The sequence below is a fragment of the Anser cygnoides genome, chromosome W, assembly GCF_040182565.1.
Source record: "Anser cygnoides isolate HZ-2024a breed goose chromosome W, Taihu_goose_T2T_genome, whole genome shotgun sequence".
NCBI classification, from domain to species: domain Eukaryota; kingdom Metazoa; phylum Chordata; class Aves; order Anseriformes; family Anatidae; genus Anser; species Anser cygnoides.
Genome location: NC_089911.1, coordinates 8,605,949 through 8,624,520, shown reverse-complemented (window position 1 = coordinate 8,624,520; position 18,572 = coordinate 8,605,949). Strand labels below are relative to the sequence as shown.

General features: G+C 58.2%; 1 protein-coding gene across 1 annotated transcript; it reads left to right on the top strand.

The window, feature by feature from the left end:
* Positions 1–12,511: 12,511 nt before the first annotated feature.
* Positions 12,512–18,030, top strand: LOC136788605 (cathepsin D-like). Its single transcript, XM_066987168.1, is given in 10 exon segments — positions 12,512–12,629; positions 13,706–13,829; positions 14,516–14,634; positions 14,863–15,062; positions 15,896–16,015; positions 16,702–16,938; positions 17,141–17,271; positions 17,274–17,311; positions 17,775–17,828; positions 17,831–18,030. Coding segments are annotated over 10 exon segments (1,137 nt in total). The 5' UTR covers positions 12,512–12,623; the 3' UTR covers positions 17,939–18,030.
* Positions 18,031–18,572: the final 542 nt, after the last annotated feature.

Sequence of the window (18,572 nt, the reverse complement as noted above, 5' to 3'; positions counted from 1 at the left end):
TCCACAGCTAAACGAAAAGCCCACGCTTCTATATTTCTCCTCCTTCTCCATTCACGGAAGGAAGAGACTGAAAACAAGCAGATTAGTGGTTTACATTTACAGTTAATGTGAAAAATGTTTATTTGTGAAATACATCACGTATTGTTTCAAGCTACAAAAAACTCTCTCCCACAAAGGAAGGACTTTTGTCCTCAGCATGCAACCCCAGTTACTATCTACCCCAACTTCCTATCTACCAGCGGGCCGCGTTCCCCTGGCACTCAGTCACTCCGCAGCACGGCAGCCACCTTTGTTCTAAGGATGGCAAATTCTACTTAGAAACGCTCTGTGGAAGAGTGATGTTGTCCCCTTTTAACATGATCCGGCCTGCAGCACAGAGAAGGGAAAGAGGGGATTAGAGAGAGCCCAGAATCCAAGAATAATCTCGTGTTTTCAGAAAGTATTTTGTGTGGTTGAGCAGGGTTTTGCCCATCACACAGAGTCCTGTTCCTGCCAGCTGCCCCACACTCACAAGTCCCACGCCAGCCACCGTCCCCGTTCCAGCAGCACGCTCTCCCTGCTGAAAACCCCAGCACTGGGCGCACATCGTTGCTTCTGTCCACCAGCAGGTGGTAAATAAACACTGCCGCTACCGTGGCTCCCGGCTTTGACTCAGAGATCACAGCAAGTGTGAGAATCGCCCAGGGCCACCGGCTTTAGATGCAGCTGAAAGGAGCTGTGACCAGACTCCTCCAGCCAGTGCAGGCCGCCTGGTATTACACGTTTCAAAGACCAGAACTGGCCTCAGGCAGGGACAGATTCTCCTTCATTCAGCAAAATCACCAGCTCAAAACTCATCAGGGACAGAGATGTAGCCAGTAATTGCTCACTGAACTTCAACAGCAAGGCTCGTCACACGGTTGGTACCTCTCAGTGCTGCTACCTAGGAGGCTCACCCGGGCAGGTTTCAGACCGCGCGTCACTCGGGTTGCACAGACACACGACATACCCAGCTGTTTCCTTGATTTTGTCTTGGAGTGAATCCCCTCTGCGTCGTCCAGCACCGAATTCATGTACTCGTCAAAGCCCTAGAAAGCAGCAACAGTGGCAATTAGTTCAGCAACAACACGAACCATCGTCAGCTGTGCTGACCCAGGCTGGACAATGAAGACTAATTGTTAGAGAAGTACGAATTTTTTTTCCCTTGTGCTAGTTTTTCTTGACAAGAGAAAATAGGATTGTGAATGAGGGAAAACAAACTAACGACGTAACGCGGGGTCGTGCTGATACTCACGATGATGCAGCCTTCTATCCGCATGTTCACTTGCTCGTAAAGCCACTCCTGGATCCTCGACAGTGGCAACAGGCACGACTGCAACTGTCCTGGTTCCAGTTAGGACAGAGTTAAGTAGCTCATAGTAGCTGGTAGGGTGCTATGTTTTGGATTAGGATGAGAAGAGCGCTGATAACATGCTGATGTTTTAATTGTTGCAGAGCAGTGTTTACACCAGGCCAAGGACTTTTCGGCTTCTCGCTCTGTCCTGCCAGCGAGCAGGCTGGGGGTGCAGCAGGAGCTGGGAGGGGACAGACCCAGGACAGCTGACCCAAACTGGCCAGAGGGGTATTCCATACCATCTGACGTCATGCTAAACAATATATAGGGGTGGCTGGCCGGGGTGGGGGGGCCGGCTGCTCGGGAATAGGCTGGGCATCGGTCAGCGGGTGGTGAGCAATTGCATTGTGCATCACTTGTTTCTTACACATTATTATTATTAATACTATTATCATTATCACTATTATTATTATTGTTATTATTATATTCCTGTCTTAATAAACTGTCTTTATCTCAACTCACCGGCTTCACTTTCCCGTTTCTCTCCCCCATCCCAGAGAGGGAGGGGGGAGGGTGAGCGAACGGCTGTGTGGTGTTTAGCTGCCAGCCGGGTTAAACCACAACAGTCCTTTTGGCGCCCAACCTGGGGCCCGAAGGGTTGAGATATCGACAGATTTGACCAGAGTGTGTTAAACTAAAATTGGTATAAGTACTGGACCTGCTTAATAGTTGCTAGTCACGATGTTGATTGCCTTAATCTCCAGTCTGCTGTACCTGTATTCCAAATTGAGTTTTATGGTGCGTTACTTTCTGTATGTGCTCCCTGTTGCACTGTTTATCCTTTCCGGGCCCTGGTTTAAGATTGTTATGGTACTGTGCGGTGTAGCAATGGCTTATGAAATGATGAAATATCTGGTCACGACTTTAACCTGGTATTTGTACTCAGCACTGACGTCGACTCTATACTTTGGAACCCATATCTCGGAAACTATTAGCAATTACACCTATTGCCTGTTTTCGTTAGGGAGCCAATCTGTGAAGGGGACAGGGGAAGACATGTTTCCCTACCTGTTCACTCTCCCTTTCTCCTTCACCACCACCCTCTTATCCCCCGAGCTAGTTACGGTGGCTCTCCGAGATGTTGAATATCCTTGGGATACTCAGACCAGCCTGCTCTTGTTGTTATGTCTCCTGAATGCGCTTCAGATTTTGTGGAGGGTTAAACAACTACTCAGGAATCTCATCCGGAGATCTGTCTTGAGGCGGGATAGTTGCGAGTGGCAGGGAGTGTGGGAGGATATGGGCAGGTTTCTAGAGCAGTGGTCACCTCCAGTGTTTTGGACGTTCACCCCTGAACAACTGCAAAATCCTAAAAAGCTGGCAGAATGCTTGAAAAAAAGGTGTCATGACTCTGGCAGTTCCAAAGTGACACAAATCACTGTAGCGTGCTGGGGTCTGGCTTGTGCCTATCGAGCTGCAATTGATGCTACTAGCAACCTAGCTCCAGCTCCTGCAGCCGTTCCAGCTCCAGCTCCTGCAGCCACTCCAGCTGCAGCTCCTGCAGCCACTCCAGCTCCTGCAGCCGCTCCAGTTCCAGCTCCTGCAGCCGCTCCAGCTCCTGCAGCCATTCCAGCTCCTGCAGCCGCTCCAGTTCCAGCTCCTGCAGCCGTTCCAGTTCCAGCTCCTGCAGCTGCTCCAGCTCCTGCAGCCGCTCCAGCTCCAGCTCCTGCAGCTACTCCAGCTCCAGCTCCTGCAGCCGCTCCAGCTCCTGCAGCTAGCTCCAGCTCCTGCAGCTCCAGCTGCAGCTCCTGCAGCCGCTCCAGCTCCAGCTCCTGCAGCCGCTCCAGCTCCAGCTCCTGCAGCCGTTCCAGCTCCTGCAGCCGCTCCAGCTCCTGCAGCCGTTCCAGCTCCTGCAGCCGCTCCAGCTCCAGCTCCTGCAGCCGTTCCAGCTCCAGCTCCTGCAGCCGTTCCGGCTCCTGCAGCCGCTCCAGTTCCAGCTCCTGCAGCCGCTCCAGCTGCAGCTCCTGCAGCCGCTCCAGCTGCAGCTCCTGCAGCCGCTCCAGCTCCAGCCCCTGCAGCCGCTCCAGCTCCTGCAGCTGCCCCAGCTCGTGCAGCTGCTCCCACTCCTGTGGCTGGGTCAGAGAAACGAGCTGTAGCAGTGCAAGTTGACCCCGCAGAGGGTATTCCAACCCCTGTGGCAGACCCTGTGTCTGGGTCAGAGAAACGAGCTGTAGCAGTGCAAGTTGACCCCGCAGAGGGTATTCAAACCCCTGTGGCAGACCCTGTGTCTGGGTCAGAGAAACGAGCTGTAGCAGTGCAAGTTGCCCCTGTAGACAAGGTGAAAAAATGGTATAGAGGCTCAGGTCATTTACAACGCAAACAGTCTTCTGCTAAGTCTGGGCATAGTGAAGACGAGGCTGGGCCATCAAAGGTGCAGGAGACTGAAGATGAGGATGGGGATGTCGAAAAATCAACAGTAACTACCCGGACTCTATACCAGCGTGAGCTACGAGATGTGCGAAAAGATTTTGGTCGCTGTATAGGCGAGCAGCTTGTCACCTGGCTGCTCCGGTGCTGGGACACGGGAGCCAATTATGTGGAATTAGAGGGCAAGGAAGCCAGGCGGCTGGGATCCCTTGCTAGGGACGCATGCATTGACAAAGCAATTGGAGATGGAGCATGATCTCGCAGCCTCTGGAGGCGTCTCCTGTCAGCTGTGCAGGAAAGGTATCCCTTCAAGGAAGAACTTGTATGTCTACCAGGCAAATGGTCCCACCTGGAGCCTCTGGCAGAAAGAACCTGGGGAAACTCGAGGTCGACCCCTGGGGTTTTGGAGTCGGGGATACAGAGGATCTGAGGCCCGCTATACTCCAACTGAAAAGGAGATATTGGCAGCATATGAAGGAGTTCGATCTGCTTCGGAAGTGGTCGGTACTGAAGCGCAGCTCCTCCTGGCACCCCGACTGCCGGTACTAGGCTGGATGTTCAAAGGAAGGGTCCCCTCTACACATCATGCAACTGATGCTACATGGAGCAAGTGGGTTGCACTGATTACTCAGCGGGCTCGAATAGGAAACCCCAGTCGCCCAGGAATCTTGGAGGTGATTATGGACTGGCCAGAAGGCAAATACTTTGGGATATCATCAGAGGAGGAGGTGGTTCGTGCTGAAGAAGCCCCACTGTACAACAAGCTACCGGAAAATGAGAAGAAATATGCCTTGTTCACTGACGGGTCCTGTCGTATTGTGGGAAAGCATCGGAGATGGAAAGCTGCTGTATGGAGTCCTACACGACGAGTTGCAGAAGCTGCTGAGGGAGAAGGTGAATCGAGTCAGTTTGCAGAAGTGAAAGCCATTCAGCTGGCTTTAGATATTGCTGAACGAGAAAAGTGGCCAGTTCTCTATCTCTATACTGATTCATGGATGGTAGCAAATGCCCTGTGGGGGTGGTTACAGCAATGGAAGCAGAACAACTGGCAGCGCAGGGGCAAGCCCATCTGGGCTGCGGCATTGTGGCAAGATATTGCTGCCCGGGTAGAGAACCTGGTTGTAAAGGTACGCCATGTAGATGCTCATGTGCCCAAGAATCGGGCTACTGAAGAACATCAAAACAACCAGCAGGTGGATCAGGCTGCTAAGATTGAAGTGGCTCAGGTGGACCTGGACTGGCAACATAAAGGTGAATTATTTATAGCCCGATGGGCCCATGACACCTCAGGCCATCAAGGTAGAGATGCAACCTACAGATGGGCTCGTGATCGAGGGGTGGACCTGACCATGGACACTATAGCACAGGTTATTCATGACTGTGAAACATGTGCTGCAATCAAGCAAGCCAAACGGTCAAAACCTCTTTGGTATGGAGGACGATGGCTGAAATATAAATATGGAGAGGCCTGGCAGATTGATTACATCACACTCCCTCAAACCTGCAACGGCAAGCGCCACGTACTTACAATGGTGGAAGCAACCACCGGATGGCTGGAAACATATCCAGTGCCCCATGCCACCGCCCGGAACACTATCCTGGGCCTTGAAAAGCAAGTCCTATGGCGACATGGCACCCCAGAGAGAATTGAGTCAGACAACGGGACTCATTTCTGAAACAACCTTATAGACACTTGGGCCAAAGAACATGGTATTGAGTGGGTGTATCACATCCCCTATCATGCACCAGCCTCTGGAAAAGTTGAACGATACAATGGACTGTTGAAGACTACACTGAAAGCAATGGGTGCTGGGACATTCAAAAATTGGGATACACATTTGGCAAAGGCCACCTGGTTAGTCAATACCAGGGGATCTGCCAACCGAGCTGGACCTGCCCAATCAAACCTGTTACGCACTGTAGAAGGGGATAAAGTTCCTGTAGTGCACGTAAGAAACATGCTGGGTAAAACAGTCTGGGCTACTCCTGCCTCAGGAAAAGGCAAACCCATTCGTGGAATTGCTTTTGCTCAGGGACCTGGATGCACTTGGTGGGTAATGCAAAAGAATGGGGAGGTCCGGTGTGTACCTCAAGGGGATTTGATACTGGGTGAGAATAGCCCATGAGTTGAATTGTAGTATGTTAATTATTATATAATAATGTATGTCATCACTACCATGATTGCTATATATCATAGATGAAAATGGTGATTAATTAGAATGTATTGGAAAGAGTGTAACCTGAGCATGACATAAATGGTATGGAATAAGGGGTGGATATCTGTCCTGGTTCCAGTTAGGACAGAGTTAATTTTTCCTCATAGTAGCTGGTAGGGTGCTATGTTTTGGATTAGGATGAGAAGAGCGCTGATAACATGCTGATGTTTTAATTGTTGCAGAGCAGTGTTTACACCAGGCCAAGGACTTTTCGGCTTCTCGCTCTGTCCTGCCAGCGAGCAGGCTGGGGGTGCAGCAGGAGCTGGGAGGGGACAGACCCAGGACAGCTGACCCAAACTGGCCAAAGGGGTATTCCATACCATCTGACGTCATGCTAAACAATATATAGGGGTGGCTGGCCGGGGTGGGGGGGCCGGCTGCTCGGGAATAGGCTGGGCATCGGTCAGCGGGTGGTGAGCAATTGCATTGTGCATCACTTGTTTCTTACACATTATTATTATTAATACTATTATCATTATCACTATTATTATTATTATTGTTATTATTATATTCCTGTCTTAATAAACTGCCTTTATCTCAGCTCACCGGCTTCTCTTTCCCGTTTCTCTCCCCCATCCCTGAGAGGGAGGGGGAGGGTGAGCGAACGGCTGTGTGGTGTTTAGCTGCCAGCCGGGTTAAACCACAACACAATCCTAACCCTAAACCCGAAATCCTAAACACTAACACTGACCCTGATTCTAACCCTAACTCTAACCCTAACCGTAAACCTAACCCTCTAAACCTAACCCTAACCTTAACCCTAACCCTAAATCCTACCCCCTAACCAAAACCCTAACCCTAACCCAAACACTTTCCCTATTCCTAACCCAAACCCTAACCCTAAACCTAACCCTAATCCTAACCTTAACCCTAACCCTAACCCTAACCCTAACCTTAACCCTAACCCTAAATCCTACCCCTAACCAAAACCCTAACCCTAACCCAAACACTTTCCCTATTCCTAACCCAAACCCTAACCCTAAACCTAACCCTAATCCTAACCTTAACCCTAACCCTAACCCTAAAACTAACCCTAACCCTAACACTAAACCTAACCCTAGCCCTAACATTAACCCATACCCTAAATCCTACCCCTAATCAAAACCCTAACCAAAACCCTAACCCTAAACCTAACCCTAAAACCTAAACCTAAGCCTAAGCCTAACCCGAACACTAAATCCTGCCCCTAACCCAAACCCTAACCTAAACCCTAAACCTAACCCAAACCCTATCCCTATACCTAATCGAAACCCTGACCCTAAACCTATCCCTATCCCTAACCCAAATCCTAAACCCTAAACCCTAATCCTAACCACAACCCGTCCGCCTGTCCGCTCTGGGGTTCAACTCTGGGGTAACCCTAACCCTAGCCCTGACCCTGACTCTAACCGTAACATTAACCCTAAGCCTAAATCCTACCCCTAATCAAAACCTTAACTAAAACCCTAAACCTAACCATAACACTAAACCTCTAACCATAACCCTCACCCTAACCCTACCACTAACCCTAACCCTAAACCCTAATCAAAACCCTAACCCAAAACCTAACCTTCTAACCCTAACCCTAACCCTAATCAAAACCCTAACCCAAAACCTAACCTTCTAACCCTAACCCTAACCCTAACCTTCTAACCTTAAAACTAACCCTAAACCCTAACCCTAACCCTAAACCTAGGACTAACCCTAGGCCAAGGCCTAACCGTAGGTCTAACCCGAGGCCTAGCCCTAACCCTAGGCCTAACCCTAGGCCTAACAATTCTAACCCTAAACCCTAAGCCTAAACCCTAACCCTAACCATAAACCCTAACCCTAACCGTAACCCTAGGACTAACCCTAGGCCTAGGCCTAACCGTAGGTCTAACCCAAGGACTAGGCCTTACCCTAGGCCTAACCCTAGGCCTAACAATCCTAACCCTAAACCCTAAATCCTAAGCCTAAACCCTAACTCTAATGCTAACCCTAACCCCTGACTCCTAAACCCTAATTCCTTACCCTAAACCTAACCATAAACCCTAACCCTAACCGTAACCCTAGGACTAATCCTAGGCCTAGGCCTAACCGTAGGTCTAACCCGAGGCCTAGGCCTAACCCTAGGCATAACCCTAGGCCTAACAATCCTAAACCTAAACCCTAGGCCTAAACCCTAACCCCTGACTCCTAAACCCCAACCCTAACCCTAACCCTAACCCTAATTTCAGGCTTCGCCTCCCTCAACTTTGGATGGGGTCCTCCCAATTTTGGGATCCACTACCCTCCTATTTAGGCCTTCTGCCCTAATATAAGGCCTAATCCCTAACCCCTATGAACCTTGACCCCTAACACAAATCCTAACCGTAACACTAATCCGTAACACTAACCCTAACCCTAAAACCTAACCCTAACCCTGACCCTAACCCTAACCCTAACCCGAGACCTAACCCTAGGCCTAATCCTAGCCCTAGGCCTAACCCTAGACCTAACCCTAGGCCTAAAAATACTAATGCTAAACACAAAACCCTAATGCTAACGCTAACCCTAACCCTAACCCTTGCCCTAACGCTAATCCTAACCCTAACGCTAACCGTAACCCTAACCCTAACCCCAATCCTAACCCGAAACCTAACCCTAACCCTAACCCCAATCCTAATCCGAAACCTAACCCTAACCCTAACCCTAATCCTAACCCTAACCCCTAACCCTTAACCCCAACCCCTAACCCTAACCCTAATGGCGGAGGCGCCAGCCTTAACCCTAACCCTTAGCTCCCCTGGGGAACCTTTATGCAACCCCACACGCAAGAGGACTCTGCACCTTCTCTCTTTCCAAACACCCCTAAACATAACCCTAACTGGAACACTGAGCCAAAGCCTAAGTAGGACCCTAGACAACATGCCAGTTTTTCTAACCCTAACCCTAACCTAATGCTAACCCTAACCCTGACACTAACCCTAGCTGTACTGTAGGTCCTCCGCAGTTCTACCAGGGCCCCCCAGTGCTCTCCAGCACCCCCGGAAAGCCTTCCAGTGACCCCCCAGTGTCCTCTAGGGTTCCCTAGATGCCTCCCAGTGCAGCCGTCAGCCCTCCCATAGCCCTCCAGTATACTCCTGTGTCCTCTCAATACATACCATTACTTTCCAATGTGCTGTAGAGAGCAGTATAGCCCCCCCCCCATGAGCATTCACGAAGACACATAATCCACAAAGTGATTATATGAAAGTGCTTTTATTAGGCGCCGGAAGTTAGGGGCATGCCTGCCCAAATCTAACTTCATCCGATTTGTTCACTTAGTTTTCTTTTATCACCTAAAATATTACATATGCATTAAGTTTTACAAAACATCTATGTATATTCATTTCCTAGCTCCGCCTAGCCCCGCTTCGTATGCTAATTAGCTTATCAGTCCTTGTGCGCTTGCATATCCCTCTGTGGTGGTCGTCGGGATGAAGTAAGATGTCTTCATCACAGCTGAACTTTTTACCTTTTCTTCTTACGCATGCTCTCTGAGCCCTAGGTCTCAGACCAAACTATAAGATTGGTTTGACCCAGTTCCCAGGGTCCAAAAGGCCCCTGTTATCTAGATGTCTTGCAAGTTTGGCATTCTTTGAGTCCTCCTCCTTACTCCTCATCATGAATCGGTGCATTCTCTCATGCTATCTTTGCACGTATATTTTGCATCTTCCAAGCGCAGCCCAGGCACAGTACATAGCAAATGTAACACATATTAAGCAATATTCATTGGATAAATGTATATTTCATCGTCTGTTACCAACACCCCTGGGTCTCCCTAGAAGCTCCCAGTGTCTCCCAGTGTAGGACACTCCTCCCGGCGCGCCATTGTCACTGAGCATGGCTACACAGAAGGTCCACACTTCCCGGGCTTCCCCGGTAACCTAACGTGGCCACCCGGAACACGGTGGGTGAGAGCTACATTTCCGGGCGTGCCCTGAGTAACCAACATGGCCGCCTGGAAGCCCAGAGTCCAGGAACTACACCTCCCAGCATTCCCCGGACTCCCAACATGGCCGCCCGGAGGCCCAGTGTTCGAGAACTACACCTCCCGGCATGCTCTGGGCCCCCAACGTGCCCTCCCGGAAGTCCAGTGCCCGAGAACTACACCTCCCGGTATGCTCTGGGCACCTAACATGGCCGCCCGGAAGCCCAGTGCAGGAGAACTACATTTCCCAGCATTCCCTGTATTCTCAACATGGCCGCCAGGTAAAAATGGGTTCTCCGGAACTACAACTCCCGGCATGCTCTGGGAACCCAACATGGCCTCCCGGAAACCCAGTGCCAACGAACTACATTTCCCAGAGTCTCCCGCAATATTGAGCCTCGCTACTTGCCGTAGGACGCCATTATTTGCCCCCTACCCCTTTCACCCCCCTTTGCCCCCCCCCCCCCGTTTTGTTTTTTTTTTTTTTTCTGGTTTTCCCCCCAGTTTCAGGGTTTCCCCCACAATTTTGGGGTCCCCCACCATCCTTTTTTGGCTTTCCTCCCTAATATTAAGGTTCTTCCTCCCAACCTTGGGGTTCCCCCCCAGTTTTGGGGGTTCTTCCCAGTTTTGGGGATTTCCCCCCAATTTTGGGGTTTTCCCCCACAATTTTGGGGTCCTCCACCATCCTTTTTTGACCTTTCCCCTAATATTAAGGTTCTTTCTCCCAATTTTGGGGATCCCCCCAGTTCTGGGGGGCCCCCCGAATTTTGGGGTCCCCCACCCTCCTATTTTGGCCTTTCCCCCTAATATTAGGGTTCTTCCCCGCAATTTTGGGGTTCTCCCCACAGATTTGGGGTTCCTTCCCCTAATTTGGGGCTTTCCCCCCAATTTCGGGGGTCCCCCCCTAATTTTGGGGTGTCCCACCCTCCTATTTTGGCCTCCCCCCCAAATATTAGGCTTCTTCCTCCTAATTATGGGTCCACCCCTAATTTTGGGCCTCCCCCCCCCCCAATTTTGGGGTTCCCTCCTCCCCCGGATGTGGGACTCTTTCGGGGCTTCCCACGAAGGGGCGGTTTCGAGACGCCCCCCCCATGTGGGGGAGCAGTTTCAAGGCCCCCCCGCCACCTGTGAGGGCGTGGCCACATCATAGCCCCGCCCAGTGCTGGGTGGGGGCAGTGTTGGGGCCCCCCCCTGGTTGCAGGGGGGGGTGGTTTTGAGCCCCCCCCCCCCCCCCAATTTCCCCTTTCCCCACGTGGAGGGCGGGGCCTGGGCGGGGTGGGGCGGGGCCTGAGCGTGCTGGCAGCCAATGGGGGCTCGCCGGGGGCGGGGCCGGGGGAGGGGCCTCTGGGGGCAGGTGGGGAGGGGGCGCCCCAGGTACGGGGGGGGGCAGAGTGGCCATGGGGGGTCCCATGCTCGGGCACCTCCTGCTGCTGGCGGCCGGGGCCGGAGCCGTGCTGCGGTGAGTGGGGGGGGGGGAGCACTTGGGGGGGGGGGGGGAGAGGCATCTGTGGGGAGGTCACACCGGGGGGGAGACTTGGGGAGGGGGACACCGGGGGGGGGGGGCATCTGGGGGGGACACTTTGGGGGGGGTACACCTTGTGGGGGGGATGACACTTTGGGGGGGCATTGGGGGGGGGGGTGCACCTGGGGAGGGGGACACGGGGCGGGGAGAGACACTTTGGGAGGGGGACATCTGGGGGGGGGGGCACCTGGAGAGAAGGGGGACACCTTGGGGGGGAGACAGTGGGGGGGGGCACAACTGGAGGGGGGGGGACACCTTGGGGGGGAATCCCTGGAGGGGGGATTCCCTAAGGGAGGGGGGGGAATCCCTGGTTGGGGGGGAATCCATGGGAGGGGATCCCTGGGGTGGGGGGAATCCCTGGGGGCGGGACATCCCGGTGCTTGGGGACACCGGGGGGGGGACGACACTTGGAGAGGGGGTGACACGGGGGGGGCACACCCCAGTCCTTGTGACACCTCCTGCCCTTTTTTTTTGGGGGGGGGGATAATGGGGCTACCGTAGGATCCCCCCCGCGGGGTATGCTGGGGTCACGTGACACCAGCTTGGGGGGGGGGGGGGGGACACGACACCGGGGTCCCCAAGGTGATTTGGGGTCTTGGGGGGGGAAAAATATTATGGGGGTGGCGGCACCCTGGAGGGAGAGGGGCCCTCCCAGCCGGACGCGGGGGCGGGAGCCACCGGCCCGGTCCGACCCGCTCGGGCCTGACCCCGCCCGCGGGTGTAACCCCACGCGTGACCTCTGACCCCGGAGCCCCTAACCCCATTAATCCCCCCCCAGACCCTCTGGAGACCCCCCGGGACCCCCCCCCAGGACCTCTCGTTAACTCCTTCTCCCCACCCACCCCCCCCCAAGGCCAGGAGCACCCTATGGCCTCTCCTCTTCCCCTTTGGCCTTGTTAGCCTCGTTAGCCTCATTAGGCTAATTAGTGGCTGGGCAGCCCCATGGGTGGCCCCGGGCTCCCACCCCACTGCCCCCCCCAATTAACTGGTTAACCTCATTAACCCCTCATCACACTTGTTAAGGTCATTAACCTCATTAACACCCCCCTCATTAACTCCCCCCTAATTAACTCAGCACCCTCCTAATTAACGCCCCCCCCCCCCCCCCCCAGCATCCCCTGGAAAGGGGCCCTTGGGTGCGCCCCCGGCTGCCCCCTGAGGTGTGGGGGGGGGCCCCGGGTACGGAGTGGGGTGGGGGGGCCCCCAGCAGCCCCCCAGCGCCTGCATAACTACATGGACGTGAGTGGGGCGGGGGGGGGAGGTTATGAGGTCATGGGGGGGTTGTGGGGTCATGGGGGGGGTCATGGGGGGGGGTTGTGGGGTCATGGGGGGGGCTGGGGGGGTCATGGGGGGTTGTGGGGTCATGGGGGGGGTTATGGGGGGGTTGTGGGGTCATGGGGGGGGCCGGGGGGGTCATGGGGGGGTTGTGGGGTCATGGGTGGGGGTTATGGGGGGGTTGTGGGGTCATGGGGAGGGCTGGGGGGGTCATGGGGGGGTTGTGGGGTCATGGATGGGGGTTATGGGGGGGTTGTGGGGTCATGGGGGGCTGGGGGGTCATGCGGGGGGTTGTGGGGTCATGGGGGGCTGGGGGCTGGGGGGTCATGGGGGGTTGTGGGGTCATGGGTGGGGGTTATGGGGGAGTTGTGGGGTCATGCGGGGGGCCGGGGGGGTCATGGGGGGGTTGTGGGGTCATGGGTGGGGGTTATGGGGGGGGTTGTGGGGTCATGGGGAGGGCTGGGGGGTCATGGGGGGGTTGTGGGGTCATGGATGGGGGTTATGGGGGAGTTGTGGGGTCATGGGGAGGGCTGGGGGGGTCATGGGGGGTTGTGGGGTCATGGGTGGGGGTTATGGGGGGGTTGTAGGGTCATGGGGAGGGCTGGGGGGGTCATGGGGGGTTGTGGGGTCATGGGTGGGGTTATGGGGGTTTATAGGGATCATGGGGGGTTACGGGGGAGGATTATGGGGGAAGATTATGGGGGCCCAAGGAGATTATAGGGTCATGGGGGGGGGTGTTATGGGGAGGTTATGGGGTTATGGATGGGGGTTGGGGGCTATGGGGTCACGGAGGGGGGTTTATGGGGGCACGATGGGGGTTATAGGGTCATGTTGGTGTTAAGGGGGAACGGAGGGGTTATTAGGGGCATGGAGGAGTTTATGGGGACATGGGGGAGTTATTGGGACGGGGGGGCATGGGGGATTATGGGCGGATTGTGGGGACACGCTGGGGGGAAGGGGACATGGGGGGGTTATGGGGTCATGGGGGGGGGGGGTGGGGTGTGGCCCCGGGGGGTGACGGTAGGCGAGCCGCCCCCCAGGCGCAGTACTATGGCACCATCTCCCTGGGGACCCCCCCCCAGCCGTTCCGCGTCATCTTCGACACCGGCTCGGCCGACCTCTGGGTGCCCTCGGCCCGCTGCTGCCTGCTGCACCTGGCCTGCTGTAGGGGGGCGGGGCCTGGGGGAGGGGGCGGGGCCTGGGGGGAGGGGCGGGGCCTGGGGGGGCGGGGTCTGGGGGGAGGGGGCGGGGCCTGGGGGAGGGGGCGGGGCCTGGGGGAGGGGGCCGGGGCCTGGGGGAGGGGGGCGGGGCCTGGGGGGAGGGGGGCGGGGCCGGGGGGGGCCTGGGGGAGGGGCCTGGGGGGGAGGGGGAGGGGCCTGGGGGGAGGGGGGCGGGGCCTGGGGGAGGGGGCGGGGGTCTGGGGGGAGGGGGGAGGGGCCTGGAAGGGGGAAGGTGGGGTCATGGAGGGTCTCGGTGCTGAGCTGCTGCACCTGGCCTGGGGAGGGGGCGTGGTCTAGGGGAGTGGGCGTGGCTTAGACGGGCGGGGCTTGAGATCGGGGGCGGGGCCTGGAGCAGGGGTGGGCGGAGCCAAGGCAGGAGGGGGCGGGGGCCAGGATGGGTCCCAGTGCAGAGCTGCCTCCTGCTGGGGGCGTGTCCTTCTGCAGGGGGCGTGTCCTTCTGCAGGGGCGTGGCTTACCGAAGTGGGCGTGTCCATCTGGGGGGAAGGGGCCTCGCTGCCACCCTTTGCCTGCTGTAGGGCTGCGGGGCCATGGGGGGGGGGGCATGGAGGGGGCGGGGCCTATCGGAGGGAGCAGGGTCTGACCCTCGTGCCCCCCCCCCCCCCCCCCAAGGGCTGCACCCCCACTACTACTCGGCGCTGTCCCGCACCCACCGCCCCAACGGCTCCGAGTTCTCCATCCACTACGGCAGCGGCAGCCTGCGGGGCTTCCTGAGCCAGGACACGCTGCAGGTGTGGGCTGGGACCCCCCCCACAAAAATTAAAAAATATATATATATATATTAAAAAAGACGGGGGGGGGAGGTTAATTTGGGGGTGGGAGTCCCCCCCCGAGGCATCGAACGTGCCGCTGCAGCCGTTCGCCAAGACTCCACCCCCCAAAAAAAAAAAAAAAAAGAAAAAAAAATATTAAACAAAAAATGGGGGGCTGATTTTGGGATTTGTGTCCCCCCCCCCCAGGTGTCCAACGTGACGGTGCCGGCACAGACGTTCGCCGAGGCGGTGGCGCTGCCGGGGCTGACCTTCGCTGCCGCGCGCTTCGACGGCGTCCTGGGCCTGGCCTTCCCCGGCGCCGCCGCCGGCCCCGCCGTGCCCGTCTTCGACAACATGATGCGCCGCGGGCTCTTCCGTGACAACGTCTTCGCCTTCCGCCTCCGCAGGCACGGTGCCGGGCCCCAGATGGGCCCACATGTGCCCCGATATGGCCCCGATACGGCCCCGATACAGTCCCACTATGGCCCTAACACGGGCCCGATATGGGCTCGATACGGTCCCGATAGGACCCCAAATGTGCCCCAATACGGTCCCGATACGGTCCCCAGTGTGCCTCGATATGGCCCTGACACGGCCCCAGTATGGTCCCATAAATCCCCTGTTATGTATGGCCCCAGTATGGTCCCAGTATGGTCCCATAGATCCCCTGTTATGTATGGCCCCAGTATGGTCCCAGTACGGTCCCATAAATCCCCTGACACGGCCCCAGTATGGTCCCATAAATCCCCTGTTATGTATGGCCCCAGTATGGCCCCAGTATGGTCCCATAAATCCCCTGTTATGTATGGCCCCAGTATGGTCCCAGTATGGTCCCATAGATCCCCTGTTATGTATGGCCCCAGTATGGTCCCAGTACGGTCCCATAAATCCCCTGTTATGGTCCCAGTATGGTCCCATAGATCCCCTGTTATGTATGGCCCCAGTATGGTCCCAGTACGGTCCCATAAATCCCCTGTTATGGCCCCAGTATGGTCCCATAAATCCCCTGTTATGTATGGTCCCAGTATGGTCCCATAAATCCCCTGTTATGGCCCCAGTATGGTACCATATATCCCCCGATATGGCCCTGATGTGGTCCCGGTATGACCCCAGATGCGCCCCAATATGGTCCCGATACAGCCCCAACACGACCCTGACACTCCCCAAACGCACCCCAACCCCCCCCCCTTGAAGCCCCCACCCGCCCCCACCCCCCCATTCTGACCCCATCCCCCCGCAGCGGGACGTCGGGGGCGACGGGGGGAGCTGCTGCTGGGGGCATCAACGAGACGCAGTTCCAGGGCCCCCTGCACTACGTCCCCGTCACGCGCCCGGCCTACTGGCAGCTGCACATGGAGCGGTGAGACCCCCCCGCGACCCCCGGGACCCCCGCGACCCCTGGGACCCCCCCACGACCCCCAAACCGCACAGCCCCCCCCAACACCCCCCACCCCTTTTATCCAACCCCAGACCCCCCAAAACCCCTCTAATTCCCCTAAATCCTTGACCCCCCCCCAATCCTTGACACCCCCCCCCCCAAATCCTTGACCCCCCCCCCAAGTCTTTGACCCCCCACAAATCTTTGACCCCCCCGGGACCCCCCCCAAACTCTACACCCCCCCCCCAATGTCTCCCAACTGCCCCCCCAGCCCCCTAACAGCCCCCCAAAACCCCCCAACTGCCCCCCAGACCCCTGAAGAGCCCCCCACCCCCCTCAAAAAACACAACTGCCCCCTCCCAGACCCCTAACAGTGCCCCCAGCTGCCCCCAGCTGCCCCCCAACCCCCTAACAGCCCCCCCAACCACCCCCTGGCACCCCCCACATCCCCCCGACCCCACCCCAAATACCCCTTGCACCCCCCCAATGCCTCCCCCGCAGGGTGTCGGTGGGGGCCCTACAGCCCCCCAACACCCCCCAACTGCCCCCCCAACCCCTAACAGCCCCCCAAATCCCCCCCCAACCACCCCCTGGCACCCCCAACGCCCGTTCCCCCCCAAATACCCCCTGCCCCCCCCCCCCCCCAACGCCTCCCCCACCCCCCGCAGGGTGTCGGTGGGGGCCCCGGGGGCTTTGGGGTGCCGGGACCCCCCCCTGTGCCGGGGGGCTGCGAGGCCATCATGGACACGGGGACGTCGCTGGTCACCGGCCCCAGCGCGGACGTGGCCGCCCTGCACCGCGCCCTGGGGGCACCCGCGCCCTGGGGGGCAGGTAGGGGGCCGGGGGGGGCTGGGGGTTAGGGAGGGGGGGGGGATTGGGAGGGGTCCTGGGGGCGATCTGGGCGGGTATCAGGGGGGTATGGGGAGACTTGGGGGGGTTGGGGGAGTTCTGGGGGGCTTGGGGGGGGGGTTGGGAAGGGTCCTGGGGGTTGGGGGGATGTGGGGGTCCTGGGGGTCCTGGGGGGTTTGGGGGGATGGGGTTATGGGGGGATTGGGGGTGGGCTGAGGGGGTGCTGGGGGGGCTGAGGGTGTTCTGGGGGTTTTGAAGGGGTTGGGGGGTCCCTGGGGTTCGGGGGGGGCACGTCCCTCCAGCTGGGCGCTGTCCCCCCCGTGCCCCCCAGTACCTGTTGGACTGTGACAAGGTGCCCTCCCTGCCCAACGTCACCTTCGTCCTGGGGGGCGCGAGTTCACCCTCGGCCCCCAGCACTACGTGCTGCAGGTGGGTGCCCCCCATGTGGCCCCTCCGTGACCCCCCCCATGTCTCCCCACATCCCCAACCCCCCCATGTGTCCCCTAATCCCCCAATCCCCCCATGCCCCCCCCACGGCCCACACCCCCCCCACGTCCCCCCCATGTCCCCCCCATGCCCCCCACGTCCCCAACCCCCCCACATCCCCCATGTCTCCCATGCCCCCCCATGCCCCCCCATGTCCCTCCTGTGTCCCGACCCCCCCCCCCACGCTCCCCCCATGTCCCCCACATCCCCCAACGCCCCCCATGTCCTTTCCATGTCCCCCCCACGCCCCCACGTCCCCTCCCAACCCCCCCACCCCCCATGTCCCTTCTACGCCCCCCCACGACCCCCCGTGCCCCCCCATGTCCCCACCCCCCAATGCCCCCTATGACCCCCCCCACCCCCCACACCCCCCCGTGCCCCCCCCGACCCCCCCTGTGCCCCCCAGGTGTCGCAGTGGGGCGCCCCCACCTGCGTGAGCGGCTTCATGGCGCTGGACGTGCCCCCCCCCCCGCCGGCCCCCTCTGGATCCTGGGCGACGTCTTCCTGGCCCGGCACTACGCCGTCTTCGACCGCGACCACCAGCGCGTGGGGCTGGCGCCCAGCACCTGACCCGGCGCTCCCAGTACGGCCCAGAGCTCCCAGTACGGCCCAGTGCTCCCAGTACGGCTCCCAGTGCCGCCAATAAAGGCTCTGCTCCGGGGGCTCCCTGGCAGTGTGTGTGTGTGTGTGTCCCCCAGTGCCTTCCCAGTAGCCCCCAGTGCCTTCCCAGTAGCCCCCGGTGCCTTCCCAGTAGCTCCCAGTAACACCCAGTAGCCCCTAGTGATCCCGGTTCCTTTCTAGTAAGCCTCCCAGTAGCCCTTAGTGATTCCAGTTCCTTTGTACTAAGTCTCCCAGTGCTCCCAGTGCCTTTCCAGTAGCTCCTAGTAGCCCCCAGTAAGCCCCAGTGCTCCCAGTGCCTTCCCAGTAGGTCTCCCAGTGACTCCCAGTAGCCCCCAGTGCTCCCAGTCCCTTCCTAGTAAGTCTCCCAGTAGCCCCCAGTGCTCCCAGTTCCTTCCCAGTGCGTCTCCCAGTACGTCCCAGTGCTCCCAGTTCCCCCCGCACCCCCCACCCCTCCCGCTTCCCCTTCCCCTCCCCTTCCTCCGCGTGGGCGGAGCCTGAGCGCGCCTGGGGGCGGGGCCTCAACGCGGGGGCGGGGCCGTGTGGGCGGGGCCCCGGCGGCTGCGGGGAGCCGGGGCGGGAGGGG